General features: G+C 37.7%; 1 protein-coding gene across 1 annotated transcript; it reads right to left on the bottom strand.

The window, feature by feature from the left end:
• Positions 1-1899: 1899 nt before the first annotated feature.
• Positions 1900-9575, bottom strand: LOC143157350 (carbonic anhydrase 1-like). Its single transcript, XM_076332176.1, is given in 8 exon segments — positions 1900-2572; positions 3773-3928; positions 4908-4970; positions 5850-5945; positions 7855-7909; positions 7911-7950; positions 9128-9325; positions 9539-9575. Coding segments are annotated over 8 exon segments (756 nt in total). The 3' UTR covers positions 1900-2461.
• Positions 9576-24900: the final 15325 nt, after the last annotated feature.

Below are 24900 nucleotides of genomic sequence, written 5' to 3'. Positions count from 1 at the left end.
ACATGCAAAGGTCTCCAACTGATTGAACCCACAGCTCTGCAGCTCAGGCACACTCTAAATCTGAGAAATTACAAGATACAGCTCAGGACACTAGTTAGAGAGCTTTTTAAAGAGACTCTGAATGAAACAGCAATGTATAGGAAGCTGTTGTTCTGCCTAACAAGATTTGTTCCCATTTCTCAAACGTGTGCCCGTTGCGTTCTCTTTGTGAAGTTTAATTTTTTTGCCATCACAAGGAAGATGCCTCCTCTGAAACCAGTCGAACTGTTTTCAGTTGAACAGCTGTGTGTCTGTTCTCACTTTTCCCACAAGCACCATCAGATTTTTTTCTGGAGAACTGAGAGGAGTGAAAATGATTATCTTCCTGTTCACGGCAGTTAAAGGGATGATGCAGTTGTTGCACTAAGGCAGAGACCAGCGGTGTGGTTTCAGGATCGCTCATTAAGAAGGTATCAATTACCTGAGGGAATTATTGGCCTCTTTGTAATTCTTTTTGTAAGTTTGTGGACAGAAAGAGACATTTTACTAGCTTTGCTTAATAAGGTAATAGGAAATAGGTATTGCTGATGAGGATGGCAGGAATATCTGAATGTTGATTTGTGTGCTTTTTAATTAGCACAGAAGTGGAGACTGCTTTTGAATACTGAGCTCATCATTCCCATGCTCATGGGTGAGCTCCCATTTTGTTCATGATTCTGCATCAGGGATTGATATTATTAGGAAAAGAAACTTTTCTGACAGAAGGGAGATTCTTGTTCATAAAGGTGGAGGTCTAAGACTAAGCTGAAGTATTACATTTTAGCTGCTGTGTGCTTGTCTGCAGTTTGTGCTCACTCTTCTGCACTTTAAATTAATTTTTCTTTTCTTTCCAAGCTAGGAGAATAAGACTAAATTACCTCCTTTTTTCAGGTGAAAATCGCTTGTGATATCTCAAAACCTATTTCATATGGAAAGTTAGCCATAAATGTGGCATCTTTTTTGGAACAGAATAAAGATAGGTCTTGGTATGATTTTATTGTGTTTCTTAGAAATGCATTGCATTGAATTAAGTTGGAGTCTTGACTTCTGTCATTGTGCTTAACAGGCTAATGGCACAAGGCAGTAAGGGTACACACGCCAACCAGGTATAAGATAATTTGATTGGGGCAAGTAATTAGTTATTCATTTCACATGTTCTGGTATGATAATTGTTGCCACTAGATTATGGTGGCGAGTCACAGACCAAGGCCTTATTGATCCAGTTGTTTGGTACACACACTGGTTAGCTGGAAAGGTGGACCTAGGAGTATGTCCCACTGAATGCAGCTGACTGCAGCAGAGGTGGTATTTTGCATTTAAAGCAATTCAGCTTTTGAATATGTTGGGAACATGGATTTGAAAATTTTCTGTACTTTACAGAGGAAGTGTGAGGAACTGTAAATGTTTACAGTACTGCTTTTACTGTATAGTCAAAAGCATGCAAATGGTAAAGAAGAAACTATATCTGTAGCAACATGTGCTGCAAAACCCCAACAGATAATAGTCACGTAATTTAATGAAGGTACTTTGTCATTTCAGTCAAATAACATTTAAGTTACATAATGGGGTCAACTGGAAACCTAATTTCTGTTCTAATGCTTTATGTTGTTCCCTGTAGAGTCTGACTTTATCTTCTTCAGACCTTTGACACTGCTGGCTATTAAATAATTCATTTGTCACTGCTGGAGCCATTTGCAAAGCTGAGTACTGCTCTGCTTGAGAAATAGTGAAACTGGTGCTGTAAGTGTTTGACTTAAATGTACAGTCAGACCAAGGTGCTTTATTTTTCCATGGACATATGTCTAATAATCCTTTAGTAGATCTGCAGGTGAAATAAAACAGCAATTGTCACATAATTTCTTTTAAAACACTGTTAGCATAGCACTGTTACAATACTGTTTCATTTTAAAGCGCTTTCTTTATTAATTTAATTTTAATCAGGCATATATCAGCTAAACTAGAAAAAGAAACCATTTTTATTAGCCAAATCAACAATAACCCATTAGTAATTGACATTAACGGTATCAATTTCATTGCAAAAAATAACAGATATCTCATACAGTTGCATAAACTGTCTTTGTGGGAAGCTGAGTACTGATTAATTTCACTCTGAACAATTACTTTGCTTCTTATCACCACAGTTTACTTAGAACATCAGAAGGAATGTGAAGATTCATTAAAAATTTTACAGTACATTTCACTGTTAAAAGTCATGCATTAAAACAGATTAGTTGCCTACCACAAAAAGAATATAGATTAATTCCAGTAAAAGCACTAGCCGAATGCCACAGTGAATTACAACTGCTTCTGGCAGGACAGGAATATTGCAACTAAGAACACATGCACATTCTCATTTCTGTGGTAGATTTTTCCGTGGTCTTTGTTTGGATGTGTTGCTCTTGATGAGCAGACTGTTCTCCAGATTTGCTTTGGTTGTCTGGAATTAGCCTTTCACCACTCTGCCTTTCAGCAGTTGGGGTTGCTGGTGATTGCTCAGTGTGGGACAAGGTGCTTCCCCTTCAGCAGAAGACAGGATTGTGCGGAATTGAGCCAGCTAAATGAGGTGAGGAAGGAAGGGATATATTTAGCTTTTCACTTTTATATTGCACGTCAGTGAGAAATTGTTATACTTCCCAACTAACTTTCTATTTTTAAAAAAATCAAGCTTCATAATATTGAATTAATCCAGTGGTGAGTCAGGATTTATGCTGCGCCAGAAGTACTGCCACAGACAACCATCTTTGAATATCCTATTCACCCCTATATCCAACTGTCACAGAAACTTTCAGACATGGGTACCACTGTGTTATCACCTATGTAAAAAAAAATGGGGTTTGATAAATTAAAAATAATCACCAATTGTGAAAGTAAAAAACAATGCCTTAGAACTAATTCAACTTTGCTTTAGACATTGCTTTTTATGTCAAACTATTTGTACTTAATTTCTGTCCCCTATCCATTTAATATCTCAATTAATAACAGCTTGAACAAATATTAAGGATCTTCATAATACTCCATTTATTTCTACATGTGTGCTTTTTATTTTCAAAGATTCAAAGTACTTAACTAGCCTTATCTGGAAAGATATTAATTCAAACACCTTTGGAAGGACAGGTGGCAATAATTTAACTGCATAAGACAGTTTCATAAGAGTTTAGAACAGAAAGAATACTTACCTTGGTAAGGCCAGTGAGGGATATTTAGCTTGTCCTACAGGCATTATTAGGAAATAATGCAATAATAAAGCAATTGGTACAGCTCCCAACCACTCTGTGATAGCACTGAATGGACAACTATACTCTGGCTATTTAATCATGTGGCATGTCGCAAAACTTCCTGCTCAGGGAGGTTTTTGGCTGAGATTTGGTCAGAATATGAATTTCTTTTGGGGAGTCTTGTAGGAATGAAGATGTGAAGAATTCAGCTTTCTGCCTGGCTTCTGCTTCGGGAGACACAGCACTGCAAGGAAGTTTAAGTAAGCAAACTGCCTTTCCTGGAGCAATGGAAGCAACTCCACCAATCTGAAGTCATTTTATCTCAATGCCCACAAGACTTTGTATGATGTGAGTAGCCTAACCTGGCTGAGGCAGAATCATAAGTGTTTATTAAGAGCAATAATGTGGTGTAAAGGTAGTACTCATTTTACAGTAAAAATGAGACAAATAAACCTAATAAAATGCAGCAATACAATGTAAAGTGATAATGTCCCTAAAGCTAAAAGACAAGAAGGGTCTTGTTCCTTGTAATACCGTACCTGCTCTGAGCTGATAGTAATTGGCTCTTTAAGGATAATCCAGATGACACTCTTACGGAGAAGAGGATGAGTCAGAGAGCCATTGTAGGTCCAGTAATCCATGGATTTAGGCAGTAGGCTTGAAGGATCAAAATCAGAAAAGGGAGCTTGCTTACCCTGTGGAAGATGCTCATGAAACCCATGAGTAAGATAGGATTTACATCTCAGGCTACAAGGGAGTGTGTTCCTAAATCAGAGAAGGTCATTTCAAAACACTAGTGTTTCCTCATAGCATCAGAGGTGAGTTGCTTGTCCTGGTGGTAAGTTTGACACTGAGATACATCTAGGCTGTCACCACCGACGATGAGCAGTGTTACTCAAAAAACCAAACAAAAAACAACTTCCCCCCCAAATGGTACCAGATACCAAAGAGTTCAGTCATCACTGACTACAGGGTTGTGTTTTGTTTTGTTTTTTTTTTCAAAATACTGAACTCTGCTCCTGAGCAAGCAAAACACTTCAGTGTATAATTAATTTTCAGCTGTCTGTTGAGGCTAAAGGGAGTATTCATACATGTTGATAATGCTTGCATGTTCAGGGTCAAAGTCCACATTCCTTTTTAAAATCTTGTGGGAGATGCTGTATAGTATTTTTAACATGCTTCACTAAAATTCAAATATTCAGATTCTATCTCTGCTTATCTTGTGCCTTTATGAGAGGCTTAGTGGGAATAGTCACTGCTTTACAAAACAGCTTAAGAAAAGTGCAGTTCTGGTGTTATTTCTTCTCCCTTTTTTCCCCTCTTTCAACTGAGCAAAACTTCAGTTTGTCATTGTGAGTGCTGGTGGTGGACACCAGGGGTAATTTTAAATAGACAGACAGAAGCATAGGATTAGGTAGGGATCAGGAACTGTGTACTCTTACTCTTACACAAAGAGCCCATAGCTGTCTACAGGGTGCAGCCTCAACAATACAAAATATCTTACAGGATCCCATAAACTCACATCCAGGATCATGCTTTCAGCTCCTATGTCTCAACAGCCTCCTTCAGCTGAACCCCTGCATTATTCTGAAGTCCTCAAAAAGGCATATGAGAGACTGCATAGATTTTAATTTAACTACTCTGTATATTATATCAGGCTGTGATGATGTTTACCTTAGTCTTTATTGAATCCAAGGCCTTCAAGACACCCTTCAGGTTTTCATTGCATAAGCCAAGCTGTAAATAAAAAAATACTTTAAAATCCTAAATATGTAACAATAGTTTTATTCTAACAGAATCAAGAATAAGAAGATGCTTTATAAATGTTGATTAGTTTAGCTTTGCAAACCCACTATGAACGAGAGAAAATTTAGAACTTCCGAGGAAATAACAGGAAGTCTTGCTTCTGCTTTGCAGAGTAATGAAAACAGTAGTGCAAAAATATTCTGTGGTTCAGAAGTATGTGATTGCTTTGATCATATGTGCTTATCATTGAAATTAGCTTTGAAAGCATTCAGAAAGATGGTTTTGCTGGTATCTTTCTTGCAATGTGAACTATGAGTAATTATAATTTAGCAGTATATAATAATAAAATTATTATTTTATGATATTTCCTTAATATAACAAAGTCCTTAATAATAAGGAATTCTTTTTCCTGCCTCAGTTGGTTTTGAAAGGCTAAATATGTCACGTGCATAGATTCAAGATTTCTTGGAGTTCTGATTTAGAATTTTCTTTTCTGATTGATAGACATTAATAGCACACGTGACTCAAACGGTCTTTCTGTGAAAGTTCACATCACTGTTAATGGAGTGGAAAGCAAACACAAAAGGTGTGAGCATTGCCTGTTACAAAGGTGGACGAAACACCACAAGCTCGCTAGCACTAATGCCTTTAAAGCACAGCTCTTCCAGAAAGCTCCGTGGATGAAATGGGGGTTTGGGTAAAATGTCCATGTAGAAGCATGGGCACAGCTGGCAACATGGGCTTAATCAGGATAAGAGACAGTCATCTCCACCGATTTAACACAAAGACGTGTTTTTCCTACTCCTCATCACTGACTGCATTTTTGATAAGGGAAGAGAGACACGTGTTTTCAGTATGTCAGTAACTGACCTTCAGGAAAACAGTGACAATTGCCAAGCCACCCGGCTTCTCCAACGCCTCAGCTACATTCGAATACTTGTCTGAGTTCCAGTGAATGAGATGAAGCTAAAAAGCAATTGCCAGGATCATTTTTGCTGTTTCTATTACAAAGAAATGCCACAATTAGAGTAAAATAGTTAGAAATGCCACTCTGCGCTCTTAGGGTCTGCCCGTGAAACTGAGAACGTGCTTGTGAACGCCTGCAGATTTACAGTGTTCTGCTGAATTGCCCTGGCATTGTCAGGACTCATACCCAGGCTTTATCTTGGGGTAGGCAGAACTGCACATATTCCTGAGAACACTTTAGGGATAAGTACACAGAGATGTGGAAAATCACAACTTACAAGGGACATACATTTTTCTAACTCTACTGCTAACAGTCTCCTGTGCATGCCTTTATTTCCATGTCTTTAAAAATGTAGTACATTAAATAGCATTTTGAGGAGTGTAACCACTTTATTACATATGGTACAATTTTTATTCACAACGGTCCCATTTACTGCTAAAGATTGATGGTAGGGCCATGAACACCATGACTGTGGATGGTTTATATTCAACAGATATTTCAACAACTTTTTAGTTTTGCTTTAATACAGTTTTGAGGAACTTTTGTTCATCCTAATATGTTGCTTATTATATCTTGAGCTATTTTTCATGTGAAATACAAATTTCCAAAAACTTACAGAACTTGGAAATCATAATAATTTCTTTTAATGCCTTCTCACCTATGAATATGCTTAGCATTCCTTAGCAACTATTTAACTCTATGGCAATAGTCTAGTCCAGGATTATTTGTATAATGTTTCAGCAACATGGTCACAGAAAATATCAAAACTTCTTAAAATACAAGAAAGAGATTCTAAAATATAGAGACAGGACATGGAAATTACCATATAATGCACATAATTTTAAAATTCTGATTTAAATCAGATATTTTAAAAAATTTCTGGTATTTTTTAAAGCTGAATTCCTGTCTTTTCAACTTAACATCTTTACTGTTTCAACATATTTAAACTATTGATTCAAAGCAAACTAATAAACACTTAATCATGTGCTGCTTAAACACAGCTTAAGTGCACTATCTCTTTACAGCAGAAAGCAATTCTAAAGGGACACCCCTTTCTTATCTTGGCTGTATCAAATGAGATAGCTTTAGCACTCTCAACAGCGGAAAATTTCCTATTAGGAACATGCTTCTGGCTGTGTGTTCCTAATGCCTAAATTAAAAAGGTATAATCCGTCTCATTAGATTGTCATGTTGTAATGTTCCTAAAATCTACAAAGCTGCCAAAGATAACATTACATGGATTGAACATGAATTGTTTGTTGGCATGTTGATGACTATTAGCAGGACACTAGGACACTGGAAAACAAAATCTGTTTCTTTAGAGGTGGTTTTTAATTTTTGTAAAACGGACCTTGCTTCATTATCTGAAGACATTTAATGTACTTGACAGCTGCTGGGGCCCTTACTAGATGATAACTTTTTTACCTCTTTCTCTTCATTAATTTCTTCTGGGTTTCCTTCTTATTTGCTGTTCTTGAAAAGCCAGAAAAAAACCACCTCACAGTGATCAGCATGCTTGTAGCTTTGAGGAGCTCCAGCTACAATTATTGTGGGGCACTGGATGATCAGACTCTCTAAAAAGCAGCTGATTTAGTATTAAGCTGAATGTACTTGTACAGCTAACCTTTTAAACAATTAGGAAATGTTACTTACTTTATACCTGCACCTTTCAGCCCTATTTCATTATTTAAATATGGATTTAGATTATCTAAATTTAGATTAATAAGTACTGACCACAAAACCCAATTTGCTCTTGCAAAGTCAACTTTGCACACACAGAGACAGTATTGCTTTTGCAAAATAAAATAATTATCAAAGCTATCTACATATGCTTTTTTTTCCCCTAGGGATGATATATGTGACCGGACTTCGAAAACTTGACTTTGACTTTTCTTTCATTGACTCTACCTCTGAGGCATATTTCTTTCCATCCACAGTGTGCTCTGAGCCTTGATCATCCAATTGGCAATCTATGTGTTCCAGTGAGAGGTCCACCTGTCAGCACTGTAAATGCAGGAAGTAAGGTAAAAACATTAATCAATAAAGTCTTCCTGACAGGCAAATTACAGATTTCAAAGATTTTATAAGGTGTAAGCAGTTTTCTCCATGTTAACATGTTTTGATATTAGATAATTTTTAAACTTTTGGAGAAAAAAAAAGAAAACAACAAACCCAACAGTTTGTGCAGTTAAGCCGAAGTTATTGAAGGTTTTAATTCTAGGTATGTATACGAGTGCATTGGTTATAGTAAATCTGTATGTCTCCTCAATATGGTTCAAAAATTCAGGTGAAATATATGTGAATACAGCTTCTACTCCAGAGACAAATAAAAGGAAAAGTAATGCAGAAAAACAGCAGTTTGCCAGAAACAGTAATTGGATTTTAATAACTGCAGAAGAAAGAGTCCTACCTCATGGAATTCACTTCCCACTAAAATCTGTATTATTTATGACAGTATTTTAAAGGTCTCTTTCTTCACAGAAGTAACAGTTATAGGTACTTGTTGTTTTCTGAATTTAGATTATGAGATGCCACAGGTGTACTCGGATGTTATTGACACTGTTAATTGGTCATTATCATTAATTCCTTCCTTACAAGCACATAAACGTGTATTGATTCCCACTGTTGTGATAGGCACCTGTAATTGTGCACGATGCTTAGAAATATGTGCCTGGAGTTCTTGCAGCACTTGCAATATTATACATCAGCACAAAGAAATCTCCTTTGCTATCAAGGTAATAAGACTCCCTGAGGAAAAAAACTCAGTCCAGACTGATTTCATATGGAGTTATACTGTGAGTAATTTTTACATATGTATAAATCTCCCACCGCATGTTGATTAAAGAAAAAAAGCACGATTGAGTAACTGTGTTCAGAAACCCTCCTCCTACCTTCCCCTCCCCAAATCAGTGATTATCCTGGAGGTTTCCTACTGGGAGTGCTTTTGCCATTAACACAAAAACACTTGCCAACAAGTCCTAATTTTAAAGAACATAATTTGGATCTTCTGTGACACTTAAAGGTTGTTGCCAACTAGTGTAACAAAATTAGCAAGCATACCCTAATCTATACAAAAACTCCTGAAAGGCAACTAGTCTTGTTTTCTATATAAATTAGAGAAAAAGAAAATTAAAAAAGAAAATGTCTCACATTCCCCACTCCATATCCCCTTTTTACTAACCTGATTGATTGTCCTTATCTGCAAAATTCACCTGGAATGAATGTCCAACATTGACAATCTCCTTGCATGTGGGAGGTTTCCAAGTGATCCAGAGAAGCCCCAGAGATGCATCTTTTTTGACTTCCTTGGTTTTAATACCAATAGGAGATTGACGGTCTCTGTTGGCAATAGGGTATAACTTGTGCCACTGGTCAGGTCCTAGGCAAAATATATAAATAATTGATGTTTTCTACTTCAAATTCTGTACCAATACTGATTAATGACACTTTCCCTTGGAACCAATTGTATACGTAATACAGATACTTGATATGTTAATAACCCATGTAATTCTGAAGAATTTTTATAAGGAAAAGAAAGAAATATTCAATATATTATAAATAAATCTGATTTTCTATTAAAGATGGCTTTTACCATTGTTGCCTTCATAACTCCAGTTCAAACTTGCCATTTTTTTCTCCTTGCAAGGTACTGTTTTCTTCAAAACGAAACTACTGGTGCTGATGAAAGCTGTTAAGACAAGATCTCTGCTTTGATTTTCTTCTGAATTTCTAACTTACACCTGGGTTTTTATATGCCTACTTAAACAGTAAAGACATGAATATTTTCTAACCAACATTTATTGATTTCATATGATTTCAGAATGGCATGATAAACTCTGATAAGAGAAAGGATTGTAATAAGGAAACAGTGTGGTTTGCAATCTGTTTACTTTTTGATTCAGTACATATATTAAGACAGATATGAGTTAGATGCCAAATTAAAATATACATCATCCTAAGTGTTCAAATGTTGCCCAAAGACCTTTACATTAAATCTTCACAATCCAAAGGATAGTTATGGTACAAAAGTGCAGACTACGCAGAAAGCAATGGATGCTCAGCCTTTTTGAAAATCCATGTCAATGATTTAAGACATCTATGTGTGGATTTTAGAACATTAATTTTGACAATCACTAAAAAATAATCAATCTCAGTAGCTTTTAGTGGTAGAAAACAAATAACAACATCAGTGTGCAACAAAATGGTTCATATATTATTAAATATTACATTAATGTGACAGCAATGCTCTCATTGATAAAAGAGAAGGTCCAAAGCCTGCTAAGTCCTACCAGCTTCAGATGTTTTGGGAATGATCTCAAGCCATTTGTGTACTGCTGGGAATCTTCAAGGCAATCTTCTTGGGGACTGATATCTGGGTAAGTCCATGACTGAAGTTCAACTTCCAAAGTTTTCTCCTGAAGTAGGTCCTGTCTTTTAGTTCAAGAATATTTACAGACAATCACCTATTTCTTCAGTAATAAAATACCATGCCCTGACTCTCTGTTTTAAAGCTAAGTTCTACTAATACATATGGGATTTTGCCTGGCTTAAACTCTGTCTCATACACGCTTAAAAGCAGGCTTGTATTTTTAGGACCATATGCTTGACAAGTACTGCAGCATAGTTAAATAGTTGTGGTATTATCTATATTTGTAACCATTTGAACTGAGTGTATGGAGTAATTATTTCTATATAAAGTAAGGTTTATCATAGACTACGTAAGCATTGCCTTGTCATCCTGCGTTGCAAAAATGGAACCTGTTGACATTTTCCTGTTTTCTTACAGACTATTCTCAGTAATAGGAAACTACTGATATCTGCCTTTGCAGATGTCTGCAGCTGACGTCAGGAATTTCAGATACCATTGTGCAAGTAATGTTATAACCTGTAAAACTTGTGGCATTGATGCCTAGGAATATGACAGCTTTTAGATGCATCTCAGTTATAGGCAGATTGCAATTTTCTGTTAATTTTTTGTTGTTGTTCAGAAATTATGTTTCATCAGACTGGAAAACGTTCAAAGGAAAATTACCACCACAAATTTCTGCTGAAAGAGAGACAGATTCATCTGCTTAGTCCCTGACCAATTTCTTAGTCAGATTACTAAGATGATATCAGTGTTTCACTACATCATTAAATTTCTGCTTGAGGTGAAGGGTGCACAATTTATGGTCCTTGGGCAACCTTGCTATGTAAACTAGGCGAGAAATGAAGACAGCAAAACTAATAAATCAGCTGGAAATATTAGGTATGCTGGACTTGGCCAGTTATTAACTTGTAGTTCTCCGGCAGGGAGTCCGAAGACCTCAGTAACCAGGCTTGCATCAAGCCTTCAGCACCCTGTTGGGGCAAGGGGAACTGGGAGGCTTGCCGCTGTCTTGGCTGCTACAATCTGTAATGGCTGTGATAAATTACTGCCATGTTTAGCACTGAAAGAGACTCAGGCTGGTGTTGGTGACTAAGTTTTGAGGCTTCAGAAACCAAACTTGGCACCAGACACTAAAAAGATGCAGCCCACTGCTCTGGAGAACCAAGCCGTATGGCAGGCAGCCCAGGAGCCCTGAAAAAGCCACCTTCATCCCGGGCACTCAGGACTTGCAGCCTCTCTCCTGCCACAGGAGAAGATTTAGGGTATGAGTCCAAGTTACAAGGTTATTAGTGACACGGAAGCGGCCCAGCTTCCTGCCTGTCCCCTAGGACAGTTAGGTGTCCTGGAAGGACAGATAAGCTTGGTCCATTGGGGCAAAGGTGTTCATGGCTCAAGAGTTTTTCACTTCGAGAATCAGAACTCTTTTGAATGTATTTGTGGGGGGATTTAGCAGCCATCAGTAAAATTTATAACTTCTTTAAAGAACTGTTTTGAAACAGAATGTGTTCCTTGCAGAACAGACATCCTGACTTTTGACCAGATCTCATGTCAATTATCATCGTTCCTTTGGAATAATGTAGGATAAGTTCCTTCACTCCTATGAGAGCCACAGCACCAAATCAACTGCAGTTGTTCACACTCACAGCAGGGTGAAAGAGCCAAAGACCCATCTATTCCTTGCCTGCTATCAGTTATCTGTAGACAGTGTTGGTCACTGTGAGTTAGTTATATAGATAATATAAAAGACCTGTCAGTCGCCAAGAACTATTGGCTGGACCACTGAAAAAAACAAGTGACCAGTTAGGAGTAATTCAGAGAGATCTGAAATTGTGTTTATGGTTTGAGTGAAACAGATGGTGAATTCCAGCATGATATGGGGACAATATAATATAAAGAAATCCAGTGACAAATAATACAGAAGAGTGGGGCAAGATAATTTTGAATTTTCTAACAAAGGAAGGAATGAAGTTTTAGGAATAATAGCAAAAGGAAATATAAATCTTGTCTTGTTAGACAGATGCAATGGGAATATAATGTGGAAAAATTGCCATAGTATCTTTTACTTGATCAGATAATCAATGTCAATTTTCTGACTATGAAAAATATTCTTTCTGCGCGAGGTGAGCATGGCAGAGACTCAGTAAAATGATCTCTTGGAAAAGGAGCCAAGATTTCAGAATTGTGACCTTTTTACTGTCTCATCAGCCAGGCTCTAAAGTAATTCTAGACCTCTGATTTAAATGCAGCAGGCTGTGTGTGACTGACACAACAACTGGTTTGCTTCTTGAAACCCAACACAACAGGCTTATGATTCCTCCCGTTACACCCTTTTATACCTCCCTAAGTGCACTTCAGCTTTTAACTATGACCCTTTCACTGTTAGTAAAGTATTTAATTACTAGTATTTCTTAAGTAAAGTCTAAGCTGCTGGTTCTTACAACTTCAAATTAAAACCTGTCAAAAACATGGGTTTTTTTCTGCATGAATATAGAGAATAAGGTTAATGTTATGAAGAAGCTCTTGAGCTCACAAAAAGCTCATGAACCAGGATTCAAAGGAAAAGAATCCAGTATTTCTTTGAATAGACTTACCACTTTTTTTAATTGCTGAAGTTACAGTGTGGCTGTACCATCAGCCTTTCTTCAGATGGCAAAGAAATTAGGTTTGACTTTAAACAAAGTCCCAGGAACTAAGGTGATGCAACTTAGGAAGGGTGGCTGATACTTGTTACTTCTTGTTGCACAGCGCTTGTCATTTGGGCAACTTCTTTCAAGTTCTCTCTTCTATCTGACAAAAACTATTTCAAATCTTTTTACAACAACTTCGTGCTAGGAGGAAAGGCTTCTGAACTCAAATAGCACTGAACTTTTTTCCAAAATAAAAGCTTTTTACAAATTGCAACAGGGATTGAAGTAAATTATCTATAAATGTAAGTTAAAATAATATGATTTAAAGCATTTTATAATTATTTTGTGGCTCTCGTGCATTCCTCCAGAGTACTTGTAGTCCAGATATTGTCACATTATACTAATGCATTAGAACTATGAGACTAAATTGCTGAGACAGCAACCAGAAAAAAATGTCCCAGCAGCACAGGGCATAAGAAGGCTGAGGATCATGGATGGTAATAAGCTTCTTAAAACACAAGCCTGTATTCCATCAACCACTGATTATTGCCTCCACATTTTAGGCTATCCACACTCTGCAGGGAAAGTGTTAGCACCTTTCCGGGAAACTGGGATTAAAGAAATGTGATATCCTTGGCAAAACTTTCACAGTATAAATAAAAGTGGATCCCTGGCTTTCCAGATGAGTGTGGACAAAGTTTTAATGTCTAAAGGTCTGAACCTGCAAACCACTATAGATGTACCTAACTTTATGCATAGTAGGACACCTATTGACCTTATTTGTGAGTATGAAATTAAAAATGAACATAGTAAAGGAATGATTGTAAAATAGTCTTATTTTAAGGACACTGGCCAGAAAAAACAGAAAACTCTTCTAAAAAATATTAAATTACAAGAATGTTCAAAGGAAATTTTTCATTTTTAAAGTGCCAAATACTACGTATCTTGATAGTGAATTGATTTGTGAAAAAATCCTAGAAAAAATTTCAAAAATATTTCACTAGCTCTCATAGTAATCGTTTTTAGTTGATATTTACAGAAAATCAAGGTATTGTCATTTGTAATGCTCTGGTCAAAATTAAATAAACGGTATTAGATAATCTCCCCTTATAGCTATTATAGGTAAACTAGTGGGAGGAAAGTTGCAAGTTATGAAAGTTCTGGAGTGAACTAGAAGGAGAGTGCTTCCAAGCCATCAGGCATCGCTTGATCTGAGGAAGCTGTGGCCATCCTTGTGCAAAGTATTGCATAGGGTGCAAGAGATAAGGATCGCCTTAAAAATAAAATAAGACATAGTAAATATTGGCCTGTGGCATAAAGGTGGGAGATAATAGGACCCCAATGGTTGTGAAAGAGCTATTGTCTCGTATTACCTCGCGCCTGCTTTCTGCACCGGGCTTTGCTAATGGGAGAGATACAGCTCAGTTTGTCTATGCATGGCTGATTATTGCGGATAGGATCAAAACCTGGCCCCTCTTTGTGAGGGGAAAATTGTCAGCTTAACTGGGGAGTTTTATCTGCTATTGGCTACAGTTTTAGGCTTTTAATACTAACTGAGCATTTGTTTTAAAGTGAGTGGTGAAAGATAATACATCTCTCTATTTTTATTTGCAGACAGACCTATAAAATATAAAACTATCTGTCCTATAACTCCCAGTCCCAGTTATGAGAACAGCCAATGTCTGAAGCAAGGAAAAAAAATTGTGTCCAAAGAATGAAGTATCCATAATCTTTTCTTGTTACCAGGTGTTCTGTGAGCTTATGTAGTCCATATTTTCTAGCAAATACCAACAAAACTTTATAAATGTCATTATGCACCTCATATTCAGGAATATATTGAATTGCAACTAATACATTTAGATACCCCAACAGATTTGTAGGTGGACATGGCATGGTAATAAATACAAATTTTATTATTTGCAGTTATACTGATACAACATTAAACAATCTGTATCAGAAATGATGGGGTAGTTCTATGGGATTTTTTTCCTTTTAATTCTGTACCTTAATATGAAAGAAGCATATATAGCTGCAACAGACTTAATCTGGTTTATAGATATAACAGATGAAAGAGAAAGGCAGACTGCTACAATGGTACGTTTTACCTGCCCTACATTAGGGGTTTTCAGCCCTTTGACTTCCAGATGCTTAAACATTTACCAGCAAAGATACAGAACATCAAAGCCTACTGAAAGCAGGCTTGCTCTTCTCAGTTGTCTTTCACCTTGGAAAGAATCCACAGACCCCAGAGTTTAGGGCCAGAAGTTGAAAATCACATTTGTGTGCCATGAGACTGCTGAAAATTGTTACCTGCATGATACGTTTTCAGGATTTGTACCCTTCAGTTGGAGCTGCTGATCAGTTTGAATATAGCTTTGCCAAGTATTACTGCTATTGCTCGTGAACAAATTTGAGCTGTATGTATGGAGCAGATGTTTGTCCAAGGTAACAAAACATATTCAATTTCTGGAGTTCTGTACAAAACAGTGTGTAAATAATTACTTCAGTAGTCTGTGATAACACCTGTATTCTGGAAGTTGCATTAGGCATAACTAAATCTCATGATTTCATACAGAATTGACTGTTGGATAAATAGCAAAAGAGAAACGCCTTCTTTCAGAGGTGTTACTGACTGAGGAAACTGCAATGTTTTAATCAAAACATAGACAGAAAACATTTTAAGCAGAATGAGGCATAGTCACACAACCTCCTCCTTGGAAGGCTTTCAGCAGGGAGCTGTGCCCTCTGCTGCTTGCTTGAGTACAGTGAAGAAATAGCAGTAAGAAACTTAGCCTGTATACCCTTGACCTTAAAGATGGGTGAAATGGGACAATTCAAAGACATCTTCTAACATAACTATTTTTATAGGGTCAGGGTGTTGTCTGAAAGCAATTTCTGATATTAGGATTTTTGTCAAAATGCTAGAGAAAAATTTAATTTGTGTTTTATTGTAAGCTGCATTGGGTGGCTAAGAATATTTTTTGTTTCCGGTCTCCTAAGAGACTAAGCAGTGAAAAACAGGAGCAGCAGAAATTCTGAGAAGTTTCTTTTTCTTTTGTCAGTGACAAAGCATTAAAATTCATGGTTCCTTCAGAAAGAGTGAGTAAAAAAGTGCTAACTCGTCTATCAAAACAGCAGTAGCAAAACAAATGGTATATGGCTACTGAAAAGGTTGTTGTTCTTTTTATTATTGTTGAACCTTTTTTCATCAAATGCTGCTTAAAACTTCATTCAGGGCTTATTTGGCTATATTTCTGACTGGCTATTCTGACTTTGATTTGCCATACCTTTTAATTTTACTGTCCACATTGGTGATAGTCACAATAAGATAGAATAATTTCTGTGAGCCAGTTAGGGATGCAGTGCTGCTGTCACATTTTCTCAAAAAGAGTTAATAACAAAGGGACAGGAAAAAAAAATAATTTCAGTAACAGCTGTTTTGCAGAAGTATTTCTCTTTTTGAGCAACTGAACTGCTGAAAAAACACCTGCACCTGTAACACATGCAAGTTTTGTTACAAATGTAAAATGCAGATATGTACCTATGCAAATAAGCATATTTATGTACCATAGATGTAGGTTCACTGATTTCCATTCTAAGGATATTATTATGCTAGCAGTGTTCTCTCTTTTTATGTTCCACGTTAAACTCCACAAGCATAGTGCAAGTTGAAGTATCCAAACGTATCCAGCTGCTTGATGGCACGTGGGCAGCCTGGCTGGTGCACAGTACGACTTGTCAGTACCTTTCCTTTTTCACCGGGGCACGTTTGAAACCTACTGCAATTTAACAATTGCAATCTAAGAATCATATTTGTCAAGAAACAGAAGTAGTTTCAGGAATGCCACAGAATTCAGGAGTAACCCAGAACCATTAGACCAACTCCGCCACCTACAGACACACCATTTCTGTATTTGCACTAAAAAACCCCGCCTTAGCCCTGCGTAGAGTTCTTACAGCAGTGAAACTAGCAGGCATCCCAGTTGAGACATCCCAGCGTGTAAGCCAGAAGTACAGTAATGTGATGAATGATCAAGATTTAATGCAAATTGTACAGAAATTGAGCAAGGTTTTTGCAAGAAACTGCACATATTCAGTCCGTAACCATCTTCACTACTGGACGTTCCACTGGGATGTAGCTGAGCCCCATGATGCTAAACGGAACTAAGAGGAATTAGTTGTTTTAATAGATAAATCATGATATCTTTTCTATTCTTAAATGTACGTCAGCTTTCCCAAATTTCTGATAAAAGCCTGATGTGCCCGAAAAGGATGTGCTTGCCCTGTTTCCCCTAGTTTCTGTTGCAGTTTAGATTAACCACGTTCCATGCTCCCCGCCACCATGAAATCACACTCTGTACTACCTAGTTATCCTACTCCTTTCACAGAGAAGGCAACAAAAAAATAAACTCTGGTGTACTGGCAAAGGATCAGAGAGAATTGTGTGAGTCCCAGGTCAACGGAGCAGACAGCAGGTCTCCTCTCAGTTTAAAAAAAGAAAAGATTTCCATCCCTTTTCTGTGCAGAGATGGCCTTGAAAACCTGAAACAATGTAAACAGACTGAGATGGAGGAAAGGAGCCAGTGAGTTGATCTCTGCGTGACAACAGACAGAAAGCAAGAGTGTTACTGAAGGGAGAGAAGTGCATGATGGCACACCCACGCATTCATGCTCTTACCTCTTCAGAGAAGTTACGAAATCCTGAAGAAATCTCCCTATCCCTTACCATCCCCCTGGCCATTGCCCATCCCATTGCATGCTGACATAGCAGGGATGTGGGAGACCATGAAAGAGTCTCCCAGCTATTTCACTTCACCTCTGAAGAACATCTTTACCTGGCAGGATCGATAGTCAAAAATTGGAGTTATTACTTTTGTGAAGAATTCACATTCTGTGTGTTTCTTTGCAGTTTTCCCCAATTTCACACTTCCCAGTAACAGTGTCTTAAAATATGCCTGCTCTTACTCAAAATGACTATACCCTTCTCTTCTTCAGTGAAAGATTAAAACCACTCAGATGATCTCAATAAACAGCACTCTTTGACAGCTTTCTGAAGTGACAAGAAAACAGTTCTAAATAAAGATATTTTGGGTTCCATGTTTTAGAAACCGAACAAGAAATTGTGAAGAGTCTGGGGGGAGGCTGTAAGATGCCAACAGGAAATGGAGGACCTGCCCAAGTATCAGGGATGCAGAAAAAAACCTGAGAGGTGCAGAATAAAATGGGGCCAGGCTGGAACTGAAGGCGTGGGAAGATGGAAAGGAAATATATGTGCAAGAGAAACTGGTGGGATAAGAGGTCTAGCCTGTGGCTCCCTCACTGACACACCTTGAGTATCTCTAATGCAGATACATAGAACAAGGCTGTCGTAGTGCTGCTTGATGTTAGCAATAAAATATTTCTGTCCTTTATAATAATCATTCTGTACTTTGATGGAGATACTAATGTTAAGTGAAGGTTGGTCCTTCTTTTTCTCATCTTTGTATTGCTCCCTGCCACATACAGCAACCACAGAATTTTTGTTCCCTATTTTTCTTACAGATGTAGTGCTCTGGACGTTTTCTTAATTGTCCATGTGATGCTGTTTTTGCCTTTGCACTAAAACCTGCTGTCCTTGTAGGAAGGTTAACCTCATCTAATGCGAGACTTTGGACTTCAGATATATTATTTTCCCTTATTGTTTCACTATTATCTTATTGAACATCAGCATACGGTGCACCTGGATGGTTCCTGTACATTAACCCTACACATTTTTTTTACATGGCCAACCACGCTGGAAGTATATTTATTTCATCCAGAGACTACTGAGACCGCTAGTTCTTCTACTTCTTTCCAAAACTTGTATCGGTAAGTGAAATGAAATTTTAGCAACCATTTTAAGAATAAATTTTGCAAGCAGGTCATATGCTAAATGAAACTAATACATGTCATTTTAATATATGTTCTGAAACATACGTGAGATATTTTGGGGTTGCTATTCGTGCAGGAGTTTGGACTACATGACTGCCTGAGGTCCCTTCCAACCTGAGTGTTTTTATCGTTCTGTGACTGAAGTTTTGTCTGGAATGTTGTAAAACATTTCCCTGTCACTATGAAAAATATTGGAACACCAGATAAGAATTATACTGAGTTTCAGCAAAGCTGGTTTATTTTCTGTTTATTTTCTGTGATCAGATATAGGAATCAAAGAATGTGTTGTGTAGAGAATACATCCAGAGTTAAAGATAAGAAGAATGAGTCAGAGATGTGGGCATCGCCTAGGGAATTTTGAACATTGTTGTGCAATGATTTTTATAATTCATTACATTTGGATTAAGACATACATAGATAACGTCTGTTCTCTGAACTTTTATCTGTGGTAAAATCAATCATGTGAGTAAAGTAAAACAGCAAACAGTCCAGAATCTATTACTTTGTTAAGGTAAACTAATAGAATTGAGAGTTGAGAGATGCGTATTTGTAGGAAAAACAGGGTATGTAGCAAGTGACTGTGTGGGATGTTGCAAGATGGGGATGATCTCAGCTATTACAAACAGGAGACTAGTTTTAAATGAAGGGGATTATAAAAGCTATAATTAGCTAATGCTTCCTAAAAGCCTAACTAAACTGTTGGGTTTTTTTCCATTCCCAAGAGCAATACCATAGTGAGATCAAGTGTCATGTAGTAAGTGCAGACAGAGAAACAAATCTTATAAACACAGTATCATCTGCCATTATTTCAGGACAGTCTTGTAAGCTCTCTGAAACAGATACTTTTCCTTTAATGATGCTGTGATTGCTGAAGGACCGTTTACTTATTATGTTGGAATATAATAAGCACATCACAATTAATTGTCACCAATTTATGTTAATTTTATTTACATGTCTACAGGTTACGTTTCTTTAATGTCTATTCTGTTCTCTCAATTCTTAAGAAAGCAGATGGATTGCTGAAGAGAACAGAATCTCTCATCTCTTAAAAGCAAGCTTACTTTTCTCAGAAGTGGTTTTGTTGTCCCAAATAGGTATTAACCTAAACATATGGCTACATTTTCATTGCTGTTTTGTTTACTGTTTTCAAATATCTGTGGTATTAACATAATAACCTGATGAAGGATGACTGTGTCTGTTCTGCATGAATCATATTCTCTGTCCCCAGAGAGTTTTCCAAGTACACAACAGTTCAAACCCTGATGGAGAATAAGTGAAAGAGATCCTTCCTCTCATAGAGGACCAGCAAATGTGGCTTGGCCTTTGCTGTTGACACATAACAGAGGGAAGCACTGAGAAGAAGCAGGACTACTAGCAACGAGAAGGCTTTTCAGGAGTGTGGTAAATGCTGTCTTACAAAGGACAATAAGTTTGTACCATCTCCTAGAGATGCAGGAGAACACAAATAAAGTGCTTTGCTGAGACATGCATTGACTAAATAGGGACGCGCAGGCTTGATTCTCCCAAGCCCACCCCAGCACACCCAAAGAACATCTGGTAAGCTAATTCCATAACAAGATGCAGTTACATTAATTTTTGAAACAAATTCATAGTTCCTTCAAAACTGACATTTTATGTGACTTTTTAAACAGGCTGCTGTTATTTAAAATAAAACTAGTATCTGTGACAAAAAATGTTACTCACCTGAACTGTGTCTATAAAGTGTACAAGCATCTTTAAAATGTGAGCACTCCAACTGAAATCAAAAGAACTGGTTATAAACTTAAAATTCTGCATGTGCTTAAATTCTCTGCTAGGTTGGGCTTGTGTGCTAGATGGCTTAGTTGGCCAGCAGCAGTCCTTTTCTCTAATTTGGGGGGCAGAGGAAGGTCTGAGACTATCTTGCAAGCATCTTGTCCTCCATAGCACAAATCTGTCACTGTGACAGTGTTTCAGTGGTCCATTGAACTCCTGTTTTCTTCCTCGTTGTATTAAATAAATGAAAGCTTTAGTTATTAGGCCATAGAAGGAAATAACTCACTGAATATCTAAGTGACTGTCTAGTAACAGCAAATCTTAGTCTTTCTGCTAAGAGTTACGATCTGTTTGAATTATAGATGATAAATATATCTTATGTGACGCATAAGGAGGTTTTCCCTGCAGGGAACGTGACTTGCCTTCACTGAGGCTCTGGAGCTACAGTGGTGAGTGTCGAAGGAGAGACATCAGTTTCTAATGCATCTTCTCTCTGAAAACCAGCAAAAGTCTCGTAATACCAAACGTCTCATGTTTAGCAGCACTCCTGCAATTGCGTTCTGTATATAAGCATGACTGACTATTAAAATATAAACCTTTGGTGGAGAAACACTTTTGTGTGTGACCTTGGCCTTCCTGAACCAGAGCTTGAGGTGAGTATGTTCGTGTGAGGAGGACCGTCAACACCAATAGCCTGCTAAGTTGACTGTGCAATTGGAAAACCCCTCGGTAGCAGGGTAAGGAGACAATGCTTCCTTAGGCATTTGTATCCATTCCAAGTATGAAGGATTTTAAGAAGTCATTCCTAAAAACAACCAACCCCCCAAGACAAAACAAATCTCCAGTGGGGCAGGAGTCAGTCTAGTACAGCACTGCGGTGTGCTCCCATTGCCTCTGTGCAGTGCATAGGCAATAAATGCAGAACCTGTCGAATCTACTGCATGCATACTGCACTACTGATCCGCACGTGCACAGTCAACTTGCTGTACGTCAAATACAGTAGACAGATCAAACGCGTGCAGAATGACAGTACATTGTGCGAGTATCAAATTACTCTCCACATCCAGAATGTCCGCTTTCCGGTATTCCAGGATGCTTTGTAGCCAGTGTTATTAGACGTCAGTCAGTAGACTACCACCCAAAAAAGAAAAGCCATATATTATTACCAAAAGCAAAAGACCACTGTCAAAGATGACAAATTCAGCAGGGCTCAACGAAGGTGGTGTCCTGTGCATAATGAAACAAGGAGACTTAAGATACCTCTTCTTTAAAAAAAATTTTGGGATTAGAGCACTGCTAGTCCATATGAGATGGCTTAAGTGCTCAACTTTAGAGGTTGTGTTGGGTAAGGGTTACTTGACTTACAGACTATTCATCCAGTTATTTAAATGGAATTCTTTGTATTTGCTTCTGTGGTTTGGGTAGATTATCTGTTATTTTTCCATACTAAATACATTTTTTTAGAAGATTACAATTTGTTATTTTGTTAAAGACGTAGTTAAACACAGACCTTTATTAAATTCAGAGAAGTAGAAATAAAAACTTAAGAACAATGCATTGGATTCTCAGATGATGGCATTATTTAAACTTTTTTCTTTGTTGAGCACAAGGCAATCTGGAGTACTGCAGCAAAATAGCTGAGTAAAACAGAACTTATTTATAAAACTAAAATACTGCCCTCCCTACTCTTTCCAACAGCAGGCAATCTTTTGGTAGTTGTTTTTACAGTATCCCCCAACACTCCAGTTACCGGCCCAAGGTCCAGGGCAACCATCTATTGAACAAAAGATGCAAGACTGGGGCTTTTTTAATGCAAGACAAGGGTGATCTTACGCTTTTTTGTGACAAGGTAACTTTTATCAGGTTTGGTTTATTGTTCTTTCACATTGGGGAGCTTAGTTTGCTGGAATTCAGAATAAAATATTAGCATTAGATCATAACTAGCTCTTTTATTGAAAAACTGTTGTTAATATTCTGCAGGCTTATCTAGGCATCAAATTTTCTATCAATGCCATAAAACTCTCTGTTGTTATTCTTTTCTGCCTTGGGTTCTCTGATTCTTTGCAAACTGAGAAACTTGTTCAGAACATAAACCTTTTGAAAAGAAGGGTGGCACTACAGGATGAGGATTTTCTTCAGCCTTGTAAGACATGTTTTTAAGAAACTGTTAGTAGCACTCCATGAAAGCATGTGCAAGGATTAATTGTTTACAGTTGCACCAGCTTGCAGTTGTACCAGCTGTACTGTTGCCTTTCAGCTGATTTAAACAGCTGATCAGAAATTCTTCTTTTTGACTGATTTTCAAGAGGGAAAAATCCCTCTTAAAAAGCATTAACAAGTTGCTGAAGTGAGCACTGTTCAGCTGATAGAGGAAAACCCTTATCTACCTTTCCTTCCGATCATCATCATCATCATCATCATAGGTGAAGGCATATGAAAACAAGTCACTGGACTTTGCAGTTGAGAAAGGGAGTTATCTGTGGGTGATAGAATCATAGAATAGTTTGGGTTGGAAGGGACCTCTAAAGGTCATCTAGTCCAACCCCCCTGCCGTGGGCAGGGACATCTTCAACAAGATCAGGTTGCTCAGAGCCCCATCCAACCTGACCTTGAATGTTTCCAGGGATGGGGCATCCACCACCTCTCTGGGAAACCTGTGCCAGTGTTTCACCACCCTCAGTGTAAAAAATCTCTTCCTTCTATCTAGTCTAAATCTACCCCCCTTTGGTTTAAAGCCATTCCCCCTTGTCCTGTTGCAACAGGCCCTGATAAAAAGTTTGCTGCCATCTTTTTTATAAGCCCCCTTGAAGTACTGATAGGCTGCAATAAGATCTCCCCGAAGCCTTCTCTTCTCCAGGCTGAACAACCCCAACTCTCTCAGCCTTTCCTCCTATTAGAGGTGTTCCATCCCTCTGATCATTTTTGTGGCCCTCTTCTGGACGTGCTCCAACAGGTCCGTGTCTTTCTTATGCTGAGGGCTCCAGAGCTGGGCACAGTACTCCAGGTGGGGTCTCACCAGGGCAGAGTAGAGGGGCAGAATCCCCTCCCTCGACCTGCTGGCCACGCTTCTTTTGATGCAGCCCAGGATACGATTGGCCTTCTGGGCTGCGAGCGCACCTTGCTGGCTCATGTCCAGCTTTTCATCCACCAGTATCCCCAAGTCCTTCTCAGCAGGGCATAGGATGATTTGGGTAAAAATTAAGAGCCTAATCACTGAAACCTTGCCTTTGGCAGCAGGTATTTGAGTTTACAGACCTTCATTCATTTGCTGCACCTAGAATGATAAGTCTATTTGGAATCTCATACAGTTCCCTAGGTTTTGTAGTAATACAACTGAGAGCAGAGCTGAACAAATTTTTTTAGGCAGGTAGGTTATGCAGTTTCTTGTCAGGAGATTAAAATGGACCTGGTGATAGCGATTGTTGAAAGAAATGGGAGAAGTACTAGAAAATGAAACATTTTTTTTTACATTCATTTTGTTAAGCAATACTGTATTTTTAAATTAAATTTATTTTTAAAAAATTCAAAATAAACCAAATGATGAAAATTATGTCAGTGATAGAAGTGGATTTAAAAATTGTTTTAACTCAAAACACCTTTTTTCTTACCCTGTTTTTGTTTTTAATTTTCTGTTTAGCAACTCACATCTGACATTAATTCAGAGAATTTGATACTACTTCTGGTGCCACTAATGTTTATTTGATATTTTTCATTACTCGGGATCTAGTATTAAGAAATTACTTGTATACATTTGCAAGCATACTTTGGTTACACAAGTATGTTGTGTTCTGTGTGTATGAAAATTTGTTACCAGAAAATGAAGACATATCCACATTTAAAGATAGCTTGGCTCTACCCTTACAGTTTAGTATATTCAAATCATAGAATAGATAAAATGACAAAAAATGATAAAAAGATAAAGGCTAGAGGCAGAAATGTCATCCAGTTCTAGCCTCCTGAGGAATTCAAGATATGTATTTTACTTTACTCTTGCTTTGTCCAAACTAATGCTAGACATTCCAGGTGAGAGAGGGAAAAGACATATGTTGCATGACTGTATGTTCCTCTCACATAATCTCTACCTTTCTTTTTACATAGCAGTAAGATGTAAGACATCTGGAAGACAAACAATGAGTGCAGTAGCATATGGTCCCTTCTTGATCTCACATCAGAAATACCTTATTTTATTACATTTTATTAGGTTTTAGTCTCTGGAGTTTAATTGGAAAGTGATTAATAAGATTAAACTGTTTTGAGAAAGGGATTAATCATGGCACGTATTCTCCCAGTCCC

Source organism: Aptenodytes patagonicus, chromosome 2, assembly GCF_965638725.1.
Source record: "Aptenodytes patagonicus chromosome 2, bAptPat1.pri.cur, whole genome shotgun sequence".
NCBI lineage: Eukaryota > Metazoa > Chordata > Aves > Sphenisciformes > Spheniscidae > Aptenodytes > Aptenodytes patagonicus.
This window is presented reverse-complemented; position numbering and strand designations above follow the sequence as displayed.